Source organism: Daucus carota, chromosome 1 (assembly GCF_001625215.2).
Source record: "Daucus carota subsp. sativus chromosome 1, DH1 v3.0, whole genome shotgun sequence".
NCBI classification, from domain to species: domain Eukaryota; kingdom Viridiplantae; phylum Streptophyta; class Magnoliopsida; order Apiales; family Apiaceae; genus Daucus; species Daucus carota.
In genome coordinates, this window is record NC_030381.2 from 24,335,947 (window position 1) to 24,357,048 (window position 21,102).

General features: G+C 34.8%; 2 protein-coding genes across 2 annotated transcripts; both read right to left on the reverse strand.

Moving 5' to 3' along the window:
• Window positions 1-11,946: 11,946 nt before the first annotated feature.
• On the reverse strand, window positions 11,947-13,511 carry LOC108198500 (uncharacterized). The gene has a single exon (XM_064088088.1). It carries the CDS (start codon window positions 13,012-13,014, stop codon window positions 12,220-12,222), a length of 795 nt encoding a protein of 264 aa, XP_063944158.1. The 5' UTR covers window positions 13,015-13,511; the 3' UTR covers window positions 11,947-12,219.
• Window positions 13,252-21,056, reverse strand: LOC108219459 (uncharacterized). The gene is made up of 17 exons (XM_064084067.1): window positions 20,985-21,056; window positions 17,968-18,111; window positions 17,824-17,875; window positions 17,258-17,314; window positions 17,052-17,125; window positions 16,904-16,949; window positions 16,739-16,795; window positions 16,599-16,655; window positions 16,355-16,516; window positions 15,606-16,154; window positions 15,070-15,528; window positions 14,929-14,958; window positions 14,706-14,814; window positions 14,044-14,608; window positions 13,729-13,857; window positions 13,593-13,665; window positions 13,252-13,514 (listed from the first exon to the last, which is right to left on the reverse strand). Exons 1-17 carry the CDS (start codon window positions 21,054-21,056, stop codon window positions 13,252-13,254), a joined length of 2,898 nt encoding a protein of 965 aa, XP_063940137.1.
• Between the last annotated feature and the right edge of the window lie 46 nt (window positions 21,057-21,102).

A 21,102-nucleotide genomic window follows, 5' to 3' on the forward strand; every position in this document is an offset into this window, starting at 1 on the left:
TTCAAAAGATCCTTGACTTCCTTTTATTGCCATCATTCTTTAGACTAGCTAGTAGACCATAAAGAATTGCAACTTTCCAACAAACTCATCATATCACTAATCTGCATTCACTTAGCAATTATCTTGCACAAGTGACGTTAGTCCACATATAATATAATCATGGTATCACAGCACATATAGTTGTATTGTGTGTGCCTTGTATCATGAGAGGTAATAATTTGGATACCAAATATGACTCTAGCAAGCAGATATTTAAAAATAATATGCTAGTCAGAAGACATACCATGTCCGTGACGATCGTTAGGTCTTGGATAACAACTCAATGAGAGCTGATGAAGAAAGAGCATACAAATTCCGTTGGATCTGCAACTGCAAAGTCTTGAAATGTTGCATGAAGCTTCATCTTCTAGCTCACTGTAATATCCTGAACCCGAGTCTCGTCAATGGTGCTTTAGTTCAATCATGAAGGTCGTTGAGTTCCCTAAGATGTAGAGTTCTGAACTTGAAGATTCTGTTTCCATAATCTTCATAACCTTCTCCTTTGTAATAACTCTAAGCAACCAAATTGGCTTGTCCCTCGTAACAGAGCCAAAAACATCCAGTTGGAATCTAAATACCCGACAAATACTAAGTACTGAATTGTTATTAGGTCAGGGTATCAGACTCCGCATAATCTGCTTTCAAACTGACTGAGATCATCTTGCTGTGCAATCACTCAATCTGGATCCATTTAAGAGCTTCTGAATCTTCCTCAAGTTTCACTTCAGATTGAAACTCAAAGAAATAACATCCTTTCACAATAGCTCTCCCAGTCTTCACTTCACCGTTAGGAACATTTAAGAACTAGAACCCGGGAATGATATTGACTCCAAACCCTTTGTCTAAGCAGATACGTTCTTTATATGTCCTGTTCATCTTGTGTGGTGTTGAGTTTGACTAGTAGATCCACCAAATGCTCCCCCTAAGCTGTTGCTGGGATTTCTTTAATAATCCTTATCCTTGCAAAGAGATTCTGCTTGGATCTAAATCATTATTAAACCAATAATATCACCTTTAACAGCTTGGAGCAAAGTGTCGTTCAATCTCTTGTCCAGACTTACAATCACCTTCTGTTGATTAATCACAATCACCCTGTAGACTGCAGACTCCATAGGGTAGCCGAGGAAAATATTCTTTGATCTTCAAATGCAAGACTTGTAAAGAGGCATTTTCCTCCAAACACATACCAAGAGTTAGTGTTTGCTTCTGATTGGCCACTGGCAAAAATGGTGTCTTTCTGGATTTATCAATGATCAGGGTTCATCTTGATCAACCTTCATTTGTGACGTCTCGTCCTTCGAACACATACGAACAACACGAAAGAATCTAGAGGAGTCAATGATCATCGCAAAAAGATATCTAGCTTTGTTTGCAGACATGACATTAGCTGATCCGTAGAAATCCATACGTATCATCTGAAGAGGCTCAGTAATGTTAGTCATATCTTTGCTTCTGTGCGATGCTCCTTCGACTTCCCTATTGACATACCTCATGAGCTTCATCCATATTGAATTCCAGATGAGGTAGTCCTCTCACCAATTCTCTTCTTACGAATAGAAAGAGCTCCTTGTTTTGACATACAAGTGCGAGAGCTTCAAGTGCCATAGCTAATACTCATCTGATGAGGCTTCACTATCAAAACAGCTCACTCCATCTTCAGTTGAAGTTCCATATTAGCTACGAGCAAAATTCACATCCTTCCTGATTTGAGATAAAACACTATTCCATGAACTGACATACTGTCATTTGTTAGAGAACAGTCTGATACTAGGAATTTGTGTGCTTTGACTCTTCCAAGAAAGATATGCTTCCATGATGACATTCCAGGAAAACAGGCATGTCCCGCAAGAGAATCTTTGTTGTCATCTTTCAAAGATTATTGACGGAACTGCTCATACGATCACATTTGCTAACAGGGTACTTTTGGTGAATCATATGATTTCAGCTACTCAGCAAACAGAGTGCACCAAAAATCACATGGAACATATGTAACCTGCAATCACAAATGGAAAGAGTTCTATGGTCCCCAATCATAACTGGGTCCTGATGGATTAGAGATTTTTCTTTAACAATGGTAACAACAGAAGCAACCTTAACATGCTAATTCTTATCTAGACATTGCCCTAATGTGATTCTCAAACATGCTTTTCTAAATTCAATGCAAGTACAAAGAAATGCATTCATGACATGAAAATAAGCAGACATGATGTTGAATACACATGGCAAACAATCAAAGATAAGACAAGAGCAAGACAGGCAGTTATGCAATTCAGAAGATTCAGTACTCTCTACTTAAACCAATTAACACAAGTGCAACAGGTATAAAGTAGAATTACATATATTCAATAATCTTCTAAGAGCATAAGGATCTGATTCCAATCTGTTGTTATATGGCATTATACTATCTCTATTACCTAAGTCAGTTTTAGATCTAACATGAATACCTGAAAGTTCTACTGACACAAGGTAGACATTCCATCATAGAACAAAATAAAATCCTTAACAAAAAATTCAGATTAGATAAGCAAATCTAATTGTACAAAGTTATACATGCTAGGATCATAACCCCTAAAACTAAGAGTTGTGTTCCAAAGGAAAGCTTCTAATCTCACCATTGCAAATAATCAAATCCTAAATATTCATACACATGTTAAGAATCTGCTAAAGACACATGCACAAGATTATCATCAATCCTAGTTACCAGAATAGTGATCTAGCATACTAGTCCAATCATTATCTATTGTGATGTTATCATGCTTGTGCTTGTGTGTTAAACAATTCTACTCAGAGATTTATAACATGCTTTGAATATAAAGAAATATGTATTGCATAGTTAGAAAGAATTCGTACCTGAGATGTGCGAGTTGAGTCATCTTCAGAGAATGCTAGGATAGCCAGATAACCATAATCATCCTTCTCATCAGCAACTGATCCAGCTCACACCTTTCCTAAAATAGCATAAGAACTTGTTGTGATGTTTCTTTCAAAACATCCACTTGAATTTCAGACAAGCCTTATCATCCTTGTTTGTCGAGGCTTCAATATATATAGCAACCCTTCTTTGCTAAAGATACCAATCAATATTGTGTGTACTGACCAACTCAGTTTTCAAACAACCTGTCGAACTGAACCCTGAAGAGTCTCCACTTGAAACCAATGGATTCCGTCTGAATCTGACATGACTAAACCTCTCAGACAGTGTTATGTTAATCCTTGAAGTTCTGTCCTCACATTCTTCAAAAGTGTTAACTTTCGTCGACTTGAGCTTCCTCAAATTCAGCAGTTACAAACTCTTCTGTTCAATCCTAAGGTTCTGACATAAATGCACAAAACTGATTTGGTGCGGTAGTAACTCGATAATTATATCCATAAACCTCCACAGTTCTCTGTCTTTGGTTCAGTTGATTCTGGATGGATTTAGTATTGATACAATTCACTATGTAATTGTATATCCCTGAATCACTGAGTTAGATTGAAATCCCTTGAAGATTCGTCCGTAAAAACTTCTCTTTTCCTACTACCAGTGGTGCCATTCAAAGTTGACATTCCGAGCCCTGGGAAGATGCACTCAACACATAAAGCAAGTTCCCATCCTGATCTGGTGATCTGATAATCAAGTAGGAGTAATTACTCAGATCAAGGCCTGAAGTACCTTCTTCAAAATCCACTATTAGTAGTACCAAATTAGTCTTCAATAGAATCTTCTTCGAATCACAATCATCTTTGTCGAACATAGAAAACTGCTTCTAATAATCCTTTGAGAAATCAATTGGATTGGGTCATCAATGTACTTCCATTACCGGTTCTGAGAATCTGGTATTTGAAAGCCCGGTGTTTGTCTTGTAATCTGTCAGCCTGATCTGTCTCAACTAAATGTCAATCTGATTTGTCTTGGAGTAGAATAATTAAAAAGGTTACGGGACACTTGATTATTTAAACTAAGTTTAAATTATAAAGAAAATAAATTTAAAAATAAGTTTTAAAAGATGAAAGAAAATAAAGTATAAAATAAACTTAGTTAAATCTATAAAGTAAATTTAATTATATTTAAAAAATAAATTCAAATAAATTCATAATAAACTGAATAAGTTTAGAATAAATTTATTTCAAATTTATTTAGTAAATATATTAAAATTTATTAAATAAATTTAATTTTTGAAAATATTCAAGTGTCTCGTCTCCAATTAAATCATAGCTTCCAGAACAAATGAAATTGAACCCTTGAACTTGAACTTATATCCATAATCAGTTAAATCCTCTTAAATTTATATTTTATATTTTAACTTAAATTTAAATCATAAACTATACAAATTTAAATAATAAATTTATAAAAATTTATGATAAACTTGATAAAGTCTAAGAGTAAACTTTACAAGTCTAAAATAAATTTAAGCAAATTTATTAAATGAATTTAGCAAAGTTTATAAAGTAAATTTAATTAAGTTTATAAGATAAATTTAATTAATTCATAATAAACTCAATTAATAAGTTTAAAATAAATTAAGTCAAATTTATAAAATAAACTTATTAAAATTTAAAGTATAAATTTATAAGTCCCAGTCCAAAGTTCAGTATCCGACGGATAATCCTTGCTTAGGCCTACGGACAAATTCAGCAACACAAACCGGAAGAACATTTCCCCTAATCAAATATCGAAAGCTAGGTTCTTGATTTTCCGTACGATTAGGATCCTGATTTGTATATCAATCAACCTGGCTCTGATGCCAATTGTTAGGTCCAAAGTATCGTAGAAGGGGGGGTTGAATACGATACTCACTACAATTTAAAATTCTTTCGAATCTTGCGGATAAATAAATTGCAGTCCTGTAATGGGTTTCGTGTTCCGGATATTTATTGGGTCGGTTTCTGAGGATATTAAAATATTAAACCAACACACAATATTTTCCAAGGTATATCTGTATATTGATAAATACCTCGAAGGTGCTACAAATCCAAACCCGAAGGTTGGCTACAATGACCACTCCTCTAAATATTACAAGCCCTATCCACTACAAATATTTATGGTACAAAACTAGGCTAGGGTGTGTGTATATTTGAGAGAGTTTGTGCAAAGCACTTGGTCATCCATCCCGAAGGATGATGTAAATTGTGAGAACCACAATCACATATTTATAGGCTTTCATAAACTAACCATGGTTAACGAGTTCGTCCTGGACGACTTGAGTTCGTCCTGGACGGATTCGATTTATAAAAATAAATCTAACTCAGAAAATACCAAGGGGTGGCGCAACTTACATATACATATATATGAGTATATATATATATATAAATCAAAGTTGCGCCTCAAATACATTCCACCTTTACAGAAGTCAAACTTTGCGCCACTTCAGTCAACAGTTGCGCTTATACAGTGCTCCACAGTGTTGATCAACTTAGAATTTTCCACAGCTCTTCAAAGTTGCGCCTAGAGATAATGGTTGGAGGCGCAAACTTTGACTTAGTCAAAGTTTGCGCTCCAGGAGACTCTCCTCTGTGCCCAGTGGATTTTCTTACTTAGAAAAACAATACAGGAGAATTGTTAGCGCCAAGTTTGACAAAGTCAAAGGTTGCGCCTTTGACTTTGGTCAAAGGTGGCGCCATTCCCTTCAGTCAAACTTTGCGCCAAACACTCATCCTTAGTGTGACAGTGGTGACTTAGAAATTTTCTAAGTGTTTAAAGGAAGGTTGAGGCGCAAACTTTGACTTAGTCAAAGTTTGCGCTTCATCAGTGATGATGCTTCCCCTGTAGTGATCACTTAGACAAATTTGCACCATTATATATATTTATATTATATTATATTCATAATATTATATAAATATATGTATAAATAAAGATATATATATAAATGTATATAAATAATATTTATATAAACATATAGTAATATATATATATACATATATTTAAATATATTCTCATATATTTAAATATATATAATATACATAAAATTATATGTAAATATAAATATAAATATATATATAGGTATATATATATAATTATCTATAGATATAAATATACACATATTTATGTACATAATATAATATATATATACACTTAAATATATAAATGTTTATGTAAAATATAAATACATATACTATATACATATATATTTATTTAAATATATATACATATAAATATACATATACATATGTTTAAAAAACATATATACATATATATTATATATATTATATTTAATTAAATATACATATATACATATATAATTATATTTGTACATATACAAATATATAAGTGCACACATATATAAAATGTCACTTCTGGATATGGCTTTCTGTGGAAGCTTTGACATATGGCATTTGAGCAGTAAGCATTGGCATAGCTGGCATTTGGCTTGACTTGGCTTTGGAACAAATGACTTGATATGACTGGATCAATTCTTCGATCGATAAATACTTTGCAAAGCTCCGTACGTGCTGACGCTTAGTGCACTGGTCTGGTTCACAAGCGACTAACACTGAAGTTAAACATTGTACCGTCTTTGTCAGCAAACATTGATCAGTCGGTTCCGGGTTAGTTTATGCTTCAGTTTGTTGATTATAAATAACCAACCAAGATATATAGAAATATCTTGCTTCAGGGGTTGCACTGAAATCTTTCGAGTACTTGGACAACATCTTCATTGCTTCCACAATCTTGAATACTTCAATCTTTATTCTTCACTGAGGCATGAACATATTAATGAACTTCTTCCAGTGAACTTATTCCTTCAAGACTGTAGATGGCTTCTTCAACCTTTGTCTTCGTATCTTCCGATTCCGGTGCAGGCGTAGTGTTATTTACTTGTCCTGTTCTATTGTTGAGTTATCATCCCTATGTAACAGATAGGGTTGTCTTTACATTTAGACTTACATCCTTTGCTGAGCAATTATTTTCAAATAACGGTTGAAAATAAACACATGCGCGATGACTGCATCGGTGTTGTAAGGAGATCTTATCCATTATTTCTATCTGAAATTAGTGTTGGAAAATATTTCTGATATTATGTCTTCAAACTATTTTTCATTACCACAGGAGATCTCGAATGAATTTAAGGACTTGTTTGAGGAGTGGCAAAACTTTCAGTACATTAGCATCTATTCGTAAACTTGCTATTGGAGACTTCTAATAAGGAAACGGGACGACTTCCACTGTGCGACAATCGAAGACGGGTGGAAAATACTACGTGATGGTTTGGAGTTGAGTGTTGGAAACATATGTATTTTTGAATGCCCAACACTATCTTATGATCAGTTCAAAATCAGAGTTTTGGAAGGGGACGAAGAAATATGAAGACAAATCGAATACCCATATGTTTTCCATTAAGCTTATAAACTGTAATGTTTAACTTCTTAAACTGTAGGATTGATTTCAGCAGGTGTTGAATTTGTGTTGTTTTTCAAGCCTCCTAGTATGAACAGACATAAATCTATGTCTTTTGATTTTTATAGCATGACATAAATCTATTTGTGACATGCTTCATCTTTTGGTTAATTTGAACTACTTTCACTCTTATTGTTGTTGTTTCTGTTTTGTAATCATTAGATTTTGACCATGTTTCAACCATCTAAACTTTAACATAAGAAAATTACATCTATTTTCAATGTTTTTTTATTTCCATATATACTAAACACGGCAAAAAACATATCATACAGTAGTACAATTAAAAACTAAACTTTATGAAATAAAATAAGTTTTCTGTAGCAAATATTCAAATACAAAAATAGGAGATTGAAAATATCTAGAACATGTTTCTGAAATTGTTAATTAGCTGAACAGATCAAACTTACTCAAACTCAACACTTGTGTTAGTTTATCAACTGCATAAGTGAGTTTACGAATTTTCTTGTTTAATTTCTTCATCCTCTTTTCCAGCTTTCCTTTTGTCCTAGCCCGCTTTTCTCTCTCCACGTACTCCGGTCCTTTAGATTCACTTGTGCTTGAAGTCTAGGATGATTTTTCCCTGGAAATTTAGTCAAAAATTGGAACTCATCTTTGTCTCGAAAGAAATAATCTTTATAGTTCAGATAAGTTGATCATCTTACATGAGCCTCATCCTTTTTTTGTTTCGAGGTGACGGCGGCGGGGTTGGATACTTCGCCCTGTAATTAAACAATATCGCAAAAATGATTATAAGAGATAAAATGAGAGATTAAATGATTATATATGTTCTTACATCGGTAACATTTTTCTTTTGTTCTTTGTTGTCACTTTCTCCCTCTTTTCCCTGTAATTAATTAAAACAATGTTGCTGAGCAAAAGAATCAGAATAGATATGAGAAGAAGATTGTGAACTTACATTGGCACCATCGTCTCTATGTTGTTGTCTTCGTTCTCCATCAAGTTGTATGAGCTTCTCGAACCCTAATTTCCTTGAAATGTATTCTTTCGCTCCTTCAGAACTCTTTTGCTGTGTTTTTGTTTGTGGCCTTATGAATCTAAAATTTGGGCCTAAACTCTGTGTATTGGGCTGCTTAGCACTTATTTTTTATGTTTTTGATAAACTTTTGCCATTCATATACTGTGCACAGTTTGTGCTACACAAATGTAATAAAATTGATCATAAAAGAGTTTTTTGTGCAAAATTTATCGTTATGATGCATGTGGAAAAGGGTTTAACAAATTGTACAACGATAACAATATTGGAAATATATAAGTGACCATTACAAAAAAGTGAAATAGTTGTTTGCGATAGTAGTTAATGATATAAAAAAAGGCTAACCCTTTATCGTTGTATTCTCTTATATGACGCTACAATGAAAAAAATTCCTAAAATTTAGAATTTTAAGATTCAACAATGGTCAAAATTTCTATAAATTATAAAGGTTGAAAATAACAAATAAATTTGATATTATAGGAATCCGAAATATGTGAAGCCTTTATTTGTTTATATGAAGTGGTGAATTGTAATGAGTTTAATTAAATGAAGAATATGGTGAGGCTTTATTTAGATTTGTTTTTACATTATGTGAATGTTTGATTAGAATAAAAGTGAAAAGAAAACAGCACTTGATAAATTAGTTTCTACCGTAAAAAGTAATGCATTTTTAGATTGTATTATTGAATATATAAATTTATTGAATCCAATGAAAGAAGCCATTCAGTATACAGATTCTACTGCGAAGAAATTTTGGATTAGCTATAATGGGATATGAATTTTTATTAAAAATGAACTTTTAACATATTAAAGAAAAACTTATATTAAAGTTTTTGAATAAAATCTTTTGAGAAACAAAATAGTTTTGGTTTAAAACTTTATTGTAGTGCAATTTTATAGTACATTAACGTAATGAAATCCGGTGGAGCTGATTTCGAGAATTTGATTGAAAAACTTTATTACTTAAGTATCTTGCATCGCCTAAAATTAGCCTATAAGATAGTTATAGCATTACACGGCAGTAGGTCTGCGCAGTTTATTTAACCTTTTCCTATTCTGTGCTACTAATACTCTATTACACCTATGAATTAAATAATCGAAAATAGCTACTACCACTAAAGACAGTACATGCAGAAGAAACCAAGCGTGCGTGATGAACCAATTAATGATATCAGCATTGACATGCAGGTAAAATAAATGCTAAAATAGCAAAGTAACAAACCTATTGATATGAATTGTGAATAATATTATATAAAAACAGAGATAGTTAATTAAACGAACTGTAGATTACAAACTTGATTGGATTAATATCCTCGGAATATTTTGAAGTTGATCATGAGAATCATGCATTCCGAGCAAGAGGAGTTCACAATCTCCTTGTATGAGCAACCAAGACCAAAAACATCCATATTATGATCCTCCTCAGAAACATAAGAGGAGTATACACCATTCTGGGGGAAGATGTCTGGGCGACCATACCAAAGCCCATTGTATTTTCTATAACGTTCTTTCAAAGTAGTGCAGTTCTTTTCAAAATTGGCCCTAAATTCTGAATGCGAAGCGAACTTGAGATGGAGAAGGAGAGCGTTTTCCTGGAGTGTGGATGGGTGATAAAGAGTTTGGAATATGTGGTAAGCAAGGAAGGACATACTGTCATCACCTGATATGCTTTGCAATATTTTTAGGTGATGGAGAGGATTTCTTGCTTTAATCAGCTTCTTACATGAGACATAGCACATAGCGCCTTTGGCACCAATCTTTGCGCTGTGTTTGACAAATTTGTTGAACTCATGAACTCTACTCCAATCTAAATTGTTGAGCAGCGTCCAGGGACGTATCCAGGATTTCAACCTCATGGGGGCAAAATAGAGGTGATCGCGGTGCGGCGGTTTTTTTCTAAACCGCAAACCAAACCGCATAGGCAGCTTAGTGGAAAATTCAAACCGATAAAAAAGAGGGGAAGACAGGAGAGGCTTGAAAACTGAGGTGGGACAACAAACAAAAAGCCTAAAAAAAGAAACTGGGACAAAAAGCCTAAAAAAAGAAACTGGGACAACAAAAGAAACTCAGCCAGGAGTCGAACTATAGCTGATTCCACCAAAGTCCCCTGCTTGAACCATGGGGGCAAGTCCTCGATTTGTGAAATATGTATACTATAAATTACCAAATACTATGCAGCTCATTGGGGGCAAGTACCCCCACTGCCCCCCAGTGTGTATACGTCCCTGGCAGCGTCGCCAGAGTCTCCGGAGTTTGAAAAGGGAACCAGACTTCAATGAAGAAGAATAGATCAATGAAACCATCTTCTTGCAGCAGAGAACATATTTTCAGAATGATATCAACATCAAACAAAATCAGCGGTGACATCGAAGTAAAAACCTTCCGCTTCTTGGCTGGAGGTGAGTTTGGGAGTTGATTCATTTTGTTGAAGATGGGCGAATGGGTTTCTCAAAGAATCCTGGTTATATGTAGAAAGCAGACAATGGGAACGACTCTTGACATGTAATGTTGCAACATGAATAAATTAAGGACAAACGAACAAACGGCCGTGTTTCATTTAAAATGTTTTATATATGAAAAGTTATTTGTGGTCATTAAAGTGAAAGCATCATAAATTCCTGTGCATCTCGTGTTATTTAAAATTCAGAATTGTATTATATATATCGCGGTTTCATCCTTTAGATTACAGCTAATCGAATATGTTCAAATTTTAGTTAAAATGCCACTTGATTAGTAGTGGGAAAATAAATAATTGATTCAAACATATTGGTGAAAAATGTTTATAAGAAACATGGCTAAGTAATTTAACTATACTCCTTTTTTCTCTTTTATATGAAAGTTTTGACTTGTGCACGTGTTTTAGGTAGTTGGACCAGTATTAAAAATTAATTTTTGTAATTGGTGAATTATGTGAATAAAATGTTTGATCATGTACTTTTATTAAGAAAAGAAATTAAAAAAAAAAATTTAAGTACCCGATCAACGCACTTAAAAGTGTGTGTAAAAAAGTCAGACGTTATATTATAAAAAACAGACGGAGTAGCATTAAACAATAGTGTTATGGTAATTGAGGATCGGACCTAATTGGTTGAGTTACGGATTAAGTGAAATATTGGAAATAGTCGATTAATCTAAATGATTAATTTAGATTTTTAATGTTATATATTTGTAATATAAAATAAATTAATTTATATTTATTAGTTGTTATATAATCTATTTAGTAACGAATAAAACATTTAGTTCATGGACAAACATTTAGTCACATGTTTTATTCTCAGTGAGTTATCTTTTTGACATAATGCATTCCTTGTTCAAATAAACGAAAGTAGGAGTAACTTGTTCAGCAAAAATATGAATTTAAGAACAGCTGTGAGCTGTACATCAAAAATTAGGATACTGAAAATCTGCAAGTAAGCTTCTTGCAGTAGCAAAAACATAGTCTCAAATTAGCAGGTGTTTCATAGGGTAATTCTATCTTAGACTATAAAAAACCTCTAGATACACAACATTTTCTGTTCTGCGACTACATCTGCCCAAATCGTCATCTATGAAAAGTCGTAGCCCTTCAGGAGAAGTAACACGGCTGATGGCAACATATAATTGGCCATGACTGAAAACAGCTTTCGGAAGATATAAACCAACAAATGAAAGGGATTGACCTTGTGATTTGTTGATTGTCATTGCATAACAAATTTGTAGCGGAAGCTGATTCCGAATAAATTTGAAAGGGAGCTTCGTATCACTGGAACAACACTCGATTCTTGGAATGAAAAAAATGCAGGCCAGTAGAGGATCCACATATAACCTCACACTACACAGAATGTTTGAGGCATTTTGTGACTACCATCCGGGTTCCATTGCACAGGCCTACTGTCTGATCAAGATTCCTCATCAACATTACCATTCCACCTTCCTTCAGAATCAGCTGATGAGCAGGAACACCAAGCATATTAAAATTGTGCAAGTACTCGGATGGAAAACACATAGGAAATTCAGATTCAGATCCACCAAACTCCTGAGCTTCATCTAGACTGTAGTATGATACTGCTTCCCTTGGCAATTTATCAACAATCACAGAGTTGATCTCAGAAGCAGTTTTGTTTGTTGGAGTAAGGATTGCTCTTTCGGCAAGATATTGTGGAGAATGGTACAACTTTTGAAGGTCAGGAAATACTGCATCAACAATTTTTTCAACTGAGTTTGAATCTGACATGTTGCAATAGCAATCAGGCAGATCAACATCAAACTCATTGATGCCATCGTTTGATGTATCTACATTTGGAAATAAACCATCACCAATAGATAAAACCCAGTTGGCAAACTGCCTCAAGACCTCATTCCTCTCTTCACTATCTGATTGGCCTAAGCGCATGTTACGATTTAGTGTAAATACCTTGCAAAAATTCCATATCCGAGATCGGGTGATGCTAGCATTGACAACATCTGCACGAGAGGCGAATGGAATTACGGGAAGAACTTGTCTGAAATCACCACCAAAAACTACTGTTATTCCACCAAAAGGTTGATGATATCGTTGTGGATCAACTGATTTCATCAAATCACGCAGTGTACGATCTAAACATTCAAACGCGTAGCTATGAGTCATTGGTGCTTCATCCCATATAATTAAACTTGTTTCTTTAATCAGTGCAGCGATATCAGAGTCGTGTGCTATATTGCACACAGAAAAATCATCAAGAATGATTGGAATTTTAAAGCGAGAATGAGCAGTCCGGCCACCTGGAAGAAGAGTTGTAGCTATTCCAGAAGATGCTACTGGCAATACAATTTTACGCTGTGAACGTAACTTGTGTATTAGAGTTCTCCAGAGAAATGTCTTCCCTCAACCACCACTACCATAAACAAAAAAAACACCACCCTGGCCTTTCTCTACTGCAGTAATTATCTCTTCAAAAACTTTCATTTGATCTTCGTTGCAATTCTCAATCAGTTTGTCAAATTCATTCTGCATGGCAAGAATATCATAGTTTGTCTCGTCCAGTATGAGATTATTTGCTCCTGTATTTAAATAAATCGGTGGAGGTTGTGGCAGCATTGGATAATTAGACAAACTCTTTCCAACAGCCTTCAACAACTTATGAACATCTGTAAATGAGAACATAAAAAGTTATGAGGCGGAATATAATCCACTGCATTTAACGTGGTAAAAATTATTATTTTTGCCTGCAAGAGCATGATAAAGAATCTCCTCATCACTGAGATTGAGTAAGGGATTGCCAGTGCTTTTTCGTCGTTGCTGTAATATATCATCAGTTAAAGATTCAATATGCGAAGACCATAGTTTGAAAATATCGTTCACCTGGCTATTGACAATGATGTGAACAAACAGTTGTCTGATCTGGGATGCAAACCCACATTTTGCACACTCTACAATAACCTCATGCCATTCATTATCATCATTGAGAAAACCATAATGATTGGCAGCTTCCTGAAAAGAATTGTACAATTTTCCATCTATAGTCCTTAGAGCCTCGAATGAGACTGGTCCTTTTATCCGGGAGAGAAGCACACGTAAATACTAGACATCGCCGCTACTATGGTGGCAGTAGGTCAATCGCCATATTTGGAATCCCTTTTTACGGGGGTTCAAAGAACACAAAGAATCGTTCCAAACATAATGTTTTGGAATTTCATCGTATGTATACTGCCTGGCATTAGGGTCAATGGTATTGAGATGAAAAAATGCCTCCAACTTGCTTCTGCGAGATTTTTCTCTGTTGGCAATCTTTTTCAAAGGTTCATTTGATCGGAATGTGCATGAACGTTTCCCCGGAAGGTGGAAAGGTAATCGCTCAACGGATATTGACCTATGATGTATGTCAAAACCAAAGGTACGATATGCAGATTCAGCGCCACAGATATATCTTCCATCAAAATATTGTTGAATCTCGTCTACAGGGTCTTCTGGCTTAGTTTTTTGGATTTGTCTGGAACCACGTTCTTCAACAGTTGCTCTGTCAGGACCTTTCAAACAATATTTGAACAAATATTTGATGCTGCGAGCATGACAGCATATTTCGATATTGATATGACACTGGTATTTTACCAACAAATCTCTGTTGTAGGGGACAACCCATTGATTATCTAACTCTGCGTTTCTAACATTAACTGTAATCCCAGAGTTCGTCCTCTTGTACACGGGGAAACCGGATTCATCAAAAGTTGTGCTATTTGCATACCTGTTTGATTTTGGTTTGTAAGAAAATATGAGGTAATAACATTAGAGTTATGCAAGTAATGGTTGTTGTGAAGTTGAAATCTAAAATCTGTACTTACTTTTTGGGAAAATGCCTAGAACACTTGTGATTAACTATGCAGGGAGATTTTGGGAATTCAGGATCACACGGGCCATGGATCATAAACTGTTTGACAGCTTCATAACCAGCTGGATCAATTTATGGATCAGGTATTTCAGCTGAAACGAATTTGTCAACATCTCTTTTCAATTTAATCTTCGATTCTAAATCAAGCCATATGAACATATGAACGTGAGGCAGACCGCGCTTTTGGAATTCCACAACATACATAACTGAAAGCAAAATAAGCAAAGGCAAAAAAAATTTAAGGTATAAATTGACTTGAGTTATCAATGAAAATAGAGTATTAGTTTTGAAAGTAATGTATGCACTGAATATTATACCTCCAATGCATGTTCCAAAGAAACTTTCTTGCCGGATATCATGGAGTAGCTGATTAAGTTTTAGCTTAAATACTCTAGCAACGATATCTGGATTGTCAACAGGGGTACCATATGGAATCAGCTTCATCATCTCAATAACCTCTGGCCACATAGGATTTGATGTCATTGTAAGGAAAATATCCGGGTGACCAATGTGCCGACATACAGCAAGAGCATCCTGAAAATTCTGTTGTATATATCGCTTTGATCCAACATAGCCCGTGGGTAGAATGAAATTTTTGCCAAGATTAGATTTATCTAGATCACCAGATCGTATAGTATCGCATATGTGACTGTACAACTCACTCCTTAGAGTGGTCTGATGAGTTCTGTACCACCAAAGACGTGCCTGCTCAATTGTAGAAAATGCATCTACAATATACTGTTGAAACAGTCGTCCACCAAGTCTTGGCGACATGCCTACAGAACCAAAATACCTATGAATAGGCAGGTATACAAAGGTTTATCAAAGGTGGGAAATATTATAAAATACATACATTCACTGTGTCTGACTTGAAGTTTGTATGCATAATAATCTTTCAAGGTGATGCTTTCTCTTGTTTTACCACGCTGCTCTTCAGTTGGCTGATATTTTAATCCTAGGTGGAAGCCATCTTCACCATTAGGAAAAAGTAAAGGATACTGCAACGCCATTAATTTAGGGTTAATGTTGGGAATCCGTTGTAGTCCTGATTTGATCTCATCAACTATCACATCACGGCTCTGATCAGTCTCTTCTTGATCGCCGACCAAGATTCCAACAACTTCGTTTGAAGGTCCAGGGCGATTTTCCCTACCATCACTTGCTTTAGATACTTTAAAAATTATATCCAATTCAACAACATTGTCCTTTTCAAACCTGTCACGGGCAGTTCGGAATTTTTTCACAATTTTATTCTTTTCATCCAACATTACAATCAGACCACTAACAATTTCTTGATTAATTTCATCTGAATGATCAACCCCAATCCACCTCATTCTGTTTTGAACCTCATTAGCAGTGTCATAGATATATACTTGTGAGAATTTGGGATCCTTCCCTTCATCTGGAATCAAGGAACCAAAAAGGTGATGGTTTTGACCATTCAACTTATAAATGTAAGGCGATCCACCTCTATTTATAGATGTATCGACATTGCCACCAGTTGATTTGAAGGCAAACATAGTATTGTATACCCGTGTATTACGGTGAAAGTGAGGACCTTTGACTGGATCATTATAAATTGCCAAAGGTATGATGGTGTACTTGGCGCCGGTGGAAGCTTGACTTTGCCATTGCCACAGCATATAGTGTACTTGAACAAAGCTTTCTTGACACCTTTGTTAGATCTCTCCTCAGCCCACATTATGGACTGACATTTAACACATTTCCCCGTAGGTGGACCTAGGAAGCCATACCCTTTTGGAACTGCGTAACATTGTGATGCAGTAATTTATGCGAAGAAATCATAAAATCATAAAAACAATTATTACTTGAATGGATCATATACCAGGTTTTAGGTTTTTATCATATCTGGAGTTAAAGTCCTCGTCATGTTCGGAATAATCTAAAATTAATCCACAGAGTCACGAAGAGCAGAAAGATTATGTAAGAGCAAGAAAAAAATAGTTTAAGAAAACATGACAATACCATCATCGCCAAGGAAGTCATCATACACTTGATGATCTGCAATGAATGAGGATTCTCCTGTATATAAGCATAAGAATGTTCAGTTTACTGCATTTATGCACCTAAATTGGGAGGAGTATCTATGTATTTATAGATGTTTTTTTAATTTCTCAGTGGAACACATACTGTCATCAAGATGAGTAGACAAAACAGAAGCATCAAGTGGATTTGTCTGATTGGTTAAAATGTTTCTGGTAATACAACTAAGATCCTCAGCCACATGAAGTTTAGATTTCTTTGTTCTTTGTTTAGGCGTCTGTTACGAATGAACAACCTGCTGATCATCAGCTGGCTTCCTTCTCTTACCCTGCACAGCTGTAAAATAATATCTGATGTAAGAAAAGTAATCTACATTGAGAAAAAAAAAAGAAAAAAAAAAGTCATACTGGAATGTGGTCTTATATTAAACCTATGGAGTAATTCAGAGAGAAAGATTATGTAAGAGCAAGTAAAAAACAATTTAAGAGTACACAACAATACCATCATCGCTAATCAAGTCATCATACACTTGGTGATCTGAAATGAGTGAGGATTCTCCTGAATATAAAGCATAAGAATGTTCAGTTTAGATCATTTATGTATATGTTTATTTTATTTCTGAGTGGAGCAAATACCGTCATTAAGATGAGTGGACAAAACAGAAGCATCAACTGGATTTGTTTGGTTGGTTAAAAGTTTCTGGTAATACAACTAAGATCCTCGGCCACGTGAAGTTTAGATTTCTTTGCTCTTTGTTTAGAAATCTGTTGCGAATGAACAACCTGCTGATCATCAGATGGCTTCCTTCTCTTACCCTGCACATTTGCAAAATAATATGCTTCTCTAACAAAAGTAATCTACACCGGGGAAATAAAAAGGGATAAAAAAGATCGTACTAGAATGTGGTTTAGTATTAAACCGCTGAAGATGAACATTGAAATGACTCTGCACAGGAGTAGCTGGGCTATTGACTGAATCATAAAAAGTGGTCAAATAATAGGTTACTTCCTACAGATGCATGAGCATAATTATGTCATTGATAAAAAGCTGAAGGTGGAATAGTTTACCATTATTGTTTTCAGAAGAGAACAAACCTCTACTTGGCAGATGAACATCGGCCTAGCAAACAACAATTCGAACTTTATTTCCGAACCAAAAATCTTATGGAATCTTAAGTAAGTGTACATGTTTCAAAACAGCAAAGAACAAACCTTGTGCAATAAATCAATGGAACCAGGAGATCTAGAAACACAATCAGCACATGCAGCAGTCAATCCCTTTTTAGTACTAACAATAATGTTGACTGTTATAGTGGAGCAAAAAGACACGGTATGAGGCCTATGATTTATAGCTGACTGAAACGCATAAGAATTTAAAGACGATTTGGGAGAAGAACAGTTTGTTAAGTTTGTCAAATCAGTGAAGGGCGTCCTAGGCGATTTCCCTGAAAATGAGTGCAAAGAACTTAACTTTGAAATAAAATCAAACAGATGGGGACATAAAAAGATTTAGCAAAATAAAGTTAAATCTGTAACCTTTTCAATTCCTGTTTTCAGAAGCAGCAACAGAAGAAAGAGGACATCCACTTTGAAGCTGAAAAACCGAACACAGTTTTTGTATAATAACAGAATCCTGATTAAAGTTCATGCCGGAAGGGAAACAGGTAAAGCAATGTGAATAATAAGATTAGAATTAAACTTATATCGTCCATGAATTTGTGCAGCTGAAGTGTCGACTCTCACTGAATCGCCCAAAAAAAAATGGAGAGCAAAAAGGAGTGTGTGTTTTTGAATTTGAAATTCAAAATGCAAATATGGGGCATTCTGATTAAAAACACATATAACATTGAGGTGCATCTGAATATAAGCATTAGCCAGTGGTTCGCTACGTTACCCAACAGTTGTGCCCGCCAATTTTAAACATATTAAAAGCAAAAGCAGCAAGCCTCAGCAGTTTTGAAAGTAATGCACGTGGGTGTTGGGAGGACACGTGAGTCTTGGGGAAAAATAGCTGATTTTTAATGGCATGAGCCGTGAATAGAAGGGTGAAGAGGGGCAATGGGTGTAATCTACCAACTAAAATGGGAGGAGCATCTATTAGGGATGGGCACGGGGGCACTTCGGGGCGGGGAGTGCTATCCCCGACCCCGATCCCCGAATTGAATACACATCCCCGATTTTGCCCCGAACCCGAAACGGGGATTATTTTCCTCCCCGATCCCCGCCCCGAACGGGGAACGGGGATCCCCGCGGGGATTCGGGGAATTTTAGTTTTTAATAAAAAAATTATAACTTTATAATCGATAATATACTTTTTAATAAACAAACAAACTACTAACTCCTAATATACTAATAAAATATTATTATTTTATATTTTCGATATCAAATCATATTAAAATTGATTTATAATATAAATAAACGACAATTTAAAATATATTATATTACAATATATTTATAATCAATCAATAAAAATAAAGATTATTTTCTAATTTTTATTATATTATAAAATTTATCTATTTTTAATAATATATTTAGTATAATATATATAAATATATTATTATTTATATATGAGTTAATGACACCTTGTACCCCCTAACTTTGGCCCAAAAACAGTTTAGCCCCTAGACTTTGAACTTTGACAGGCTGCAATCGATAGTTTACAATCTCTTGCAATGTGTAACCTCTGCTCACTTTTCCGTTAAAAAACAGAGTTAACGTTAAGTGGTAGAGAAGTATGCTGGTAAATGCATGCATGGCAGAGTGTATTTAAATAATATATATTTAAATATTTAGTTATTTAGTTATAATATTAATCATTTAAAAAATAAAATTATGTTGTGATAAAAAATTTAAATTTATAATATTTTAAAAATTATTTTAAATTTTTATCGTTGTGTGTGTTCAGAAATAATTTCAAAATATAATACATAAACTTTGAGGAGTCACAGGGCGTAAAGTAGTTGTTAGAAACTAATATACACACTGTTAACTCTCAAACAGTTAAAGTAGTTGTTATAAATTTAAATTTTTTATCACAACATAATTTTATTTTTTAAATGATTAATATTATAACTAAATATTTAAATATATATTATTTAAATACACTCTGCCATGCATGCATTTACCAGCATACCCCTCTGCCACTTAACGTTAACTCTTTTTTTTTAACGGAAAAGTTAGCAGAGGTTACACATTGCAAGAGAATGTAAACTATCGATTGCAACCTGTCAAAGTTCAAAGTCTAGGTGCTAAACTGTTTTTGGGCCAAAGTTAGGGGGTACAAGGTGTCATTAACTCTTTATATATATACACAATCGGGGTCGGGGATCGGGGCGGGGAGACATCAATCCCCGACCCCGCCCCGATCCCCGAATTTTTTCTAGAACTTTCCCCGATCCCCGTCCCGCCCCCGAAAAATTCTCCGAATCCCCGACCCGAACGGGGCGGGGATCGGATCGGGGTCGAGCGGGACGGGGTGAATGCCCATCCCTAGCATCTATCTATTTATAGGTATACTACAGCACCGACAAAATTAGTCAACAAATTAAAAATGAAATTACATGGAAGCTCCTCTAAGAAGTAAATTAACAATTTATGCCTTGTATTGAAATCTATGCTATACTATCTTAATCAGTCAGAAGATTATTTTGTTTTGAAAAACAAAAGAGTCGCATGATATTCTTTGGGTTTAAGAAGACATAGTGTGATCAACAGAGAATTACATTTATATAAACTCGAATTATAACAGAATTTAAAGAACAAAGATCGAACTAGATTTAAGTAGAATAGTACTTCTTCCTCAAGCTCTCTCTATTTGTAACCATTACCCCATCACATATCGCTATCACATCGGCTAAGAGCTTGTTATAGGTACTAAGTCACCAGCATGCAACTCTATTAAATCCAAGCATGACAATATCACTATGCATCAACAATTCAACACAGGTTCAAAGCTGTGACTTTGCAGCACATGAGCACAGCCATGATCAGAACACAGGGTGACAGACTAGCACATAACAGAATTCTATTATGTTAGAGCATTCTAGAACATTCTATTATGATGTATATATATTCAATTGCAGACTGTTTGTAAAGTAAGTTTTATTCTTCAATGATAGTAGTTGAACATCTCTCTCTTTCTTTCTCTAAAAACTATTCATCAGTTTTTGCTACTACACCATTGTTTCTTTCATGGTATCAGAGCCTGGTTGTGATTACAACTAGCTCACCACAGTTAAACACCCATTCATGTACTCGTATGCTGCTGCTTTAACCGAAAGATCTTCAAGCTCAGCTTTCATGGCGACAACACCAGTTATTGATATTAATCATCCCTACTACATAAGT

What these genes read in the sequence shown, in the direction of transcription:
- LOC108198500 (XM_064088088.1), bottom strand. Translation starts at nt 13,014, where the DNA reads ATGACTCATAGCTACGCGTTTGAATGTTTAGATCGTACACTGCGTGAT.
- LOC108219459 (XM_064084067.1), bottom strand. Translation starts at nt 21,056, where the DNA reads ATGAAAGCTGAGCTTGAAGATCTTTCGGTTAAAGCAGCAGCATACGAG. An exon ending in TGATAAAAACCTAAAACCTG is followed by an intron (nt 16,517 to 16,598) that starts GTATATGATCCA and finishes AATGTTACGCAG; the next exon opens with TTCCAAAAGGGTATGGCTTC. An exon ending in ACATCATTGTCAATAGCCAG is followed by an intron (nt 13,666 to 13,728) that starts GTGAACGATATT and finishes GATATATTACAG; the next exon opens with CAACGACGAAAAAGCACTGG.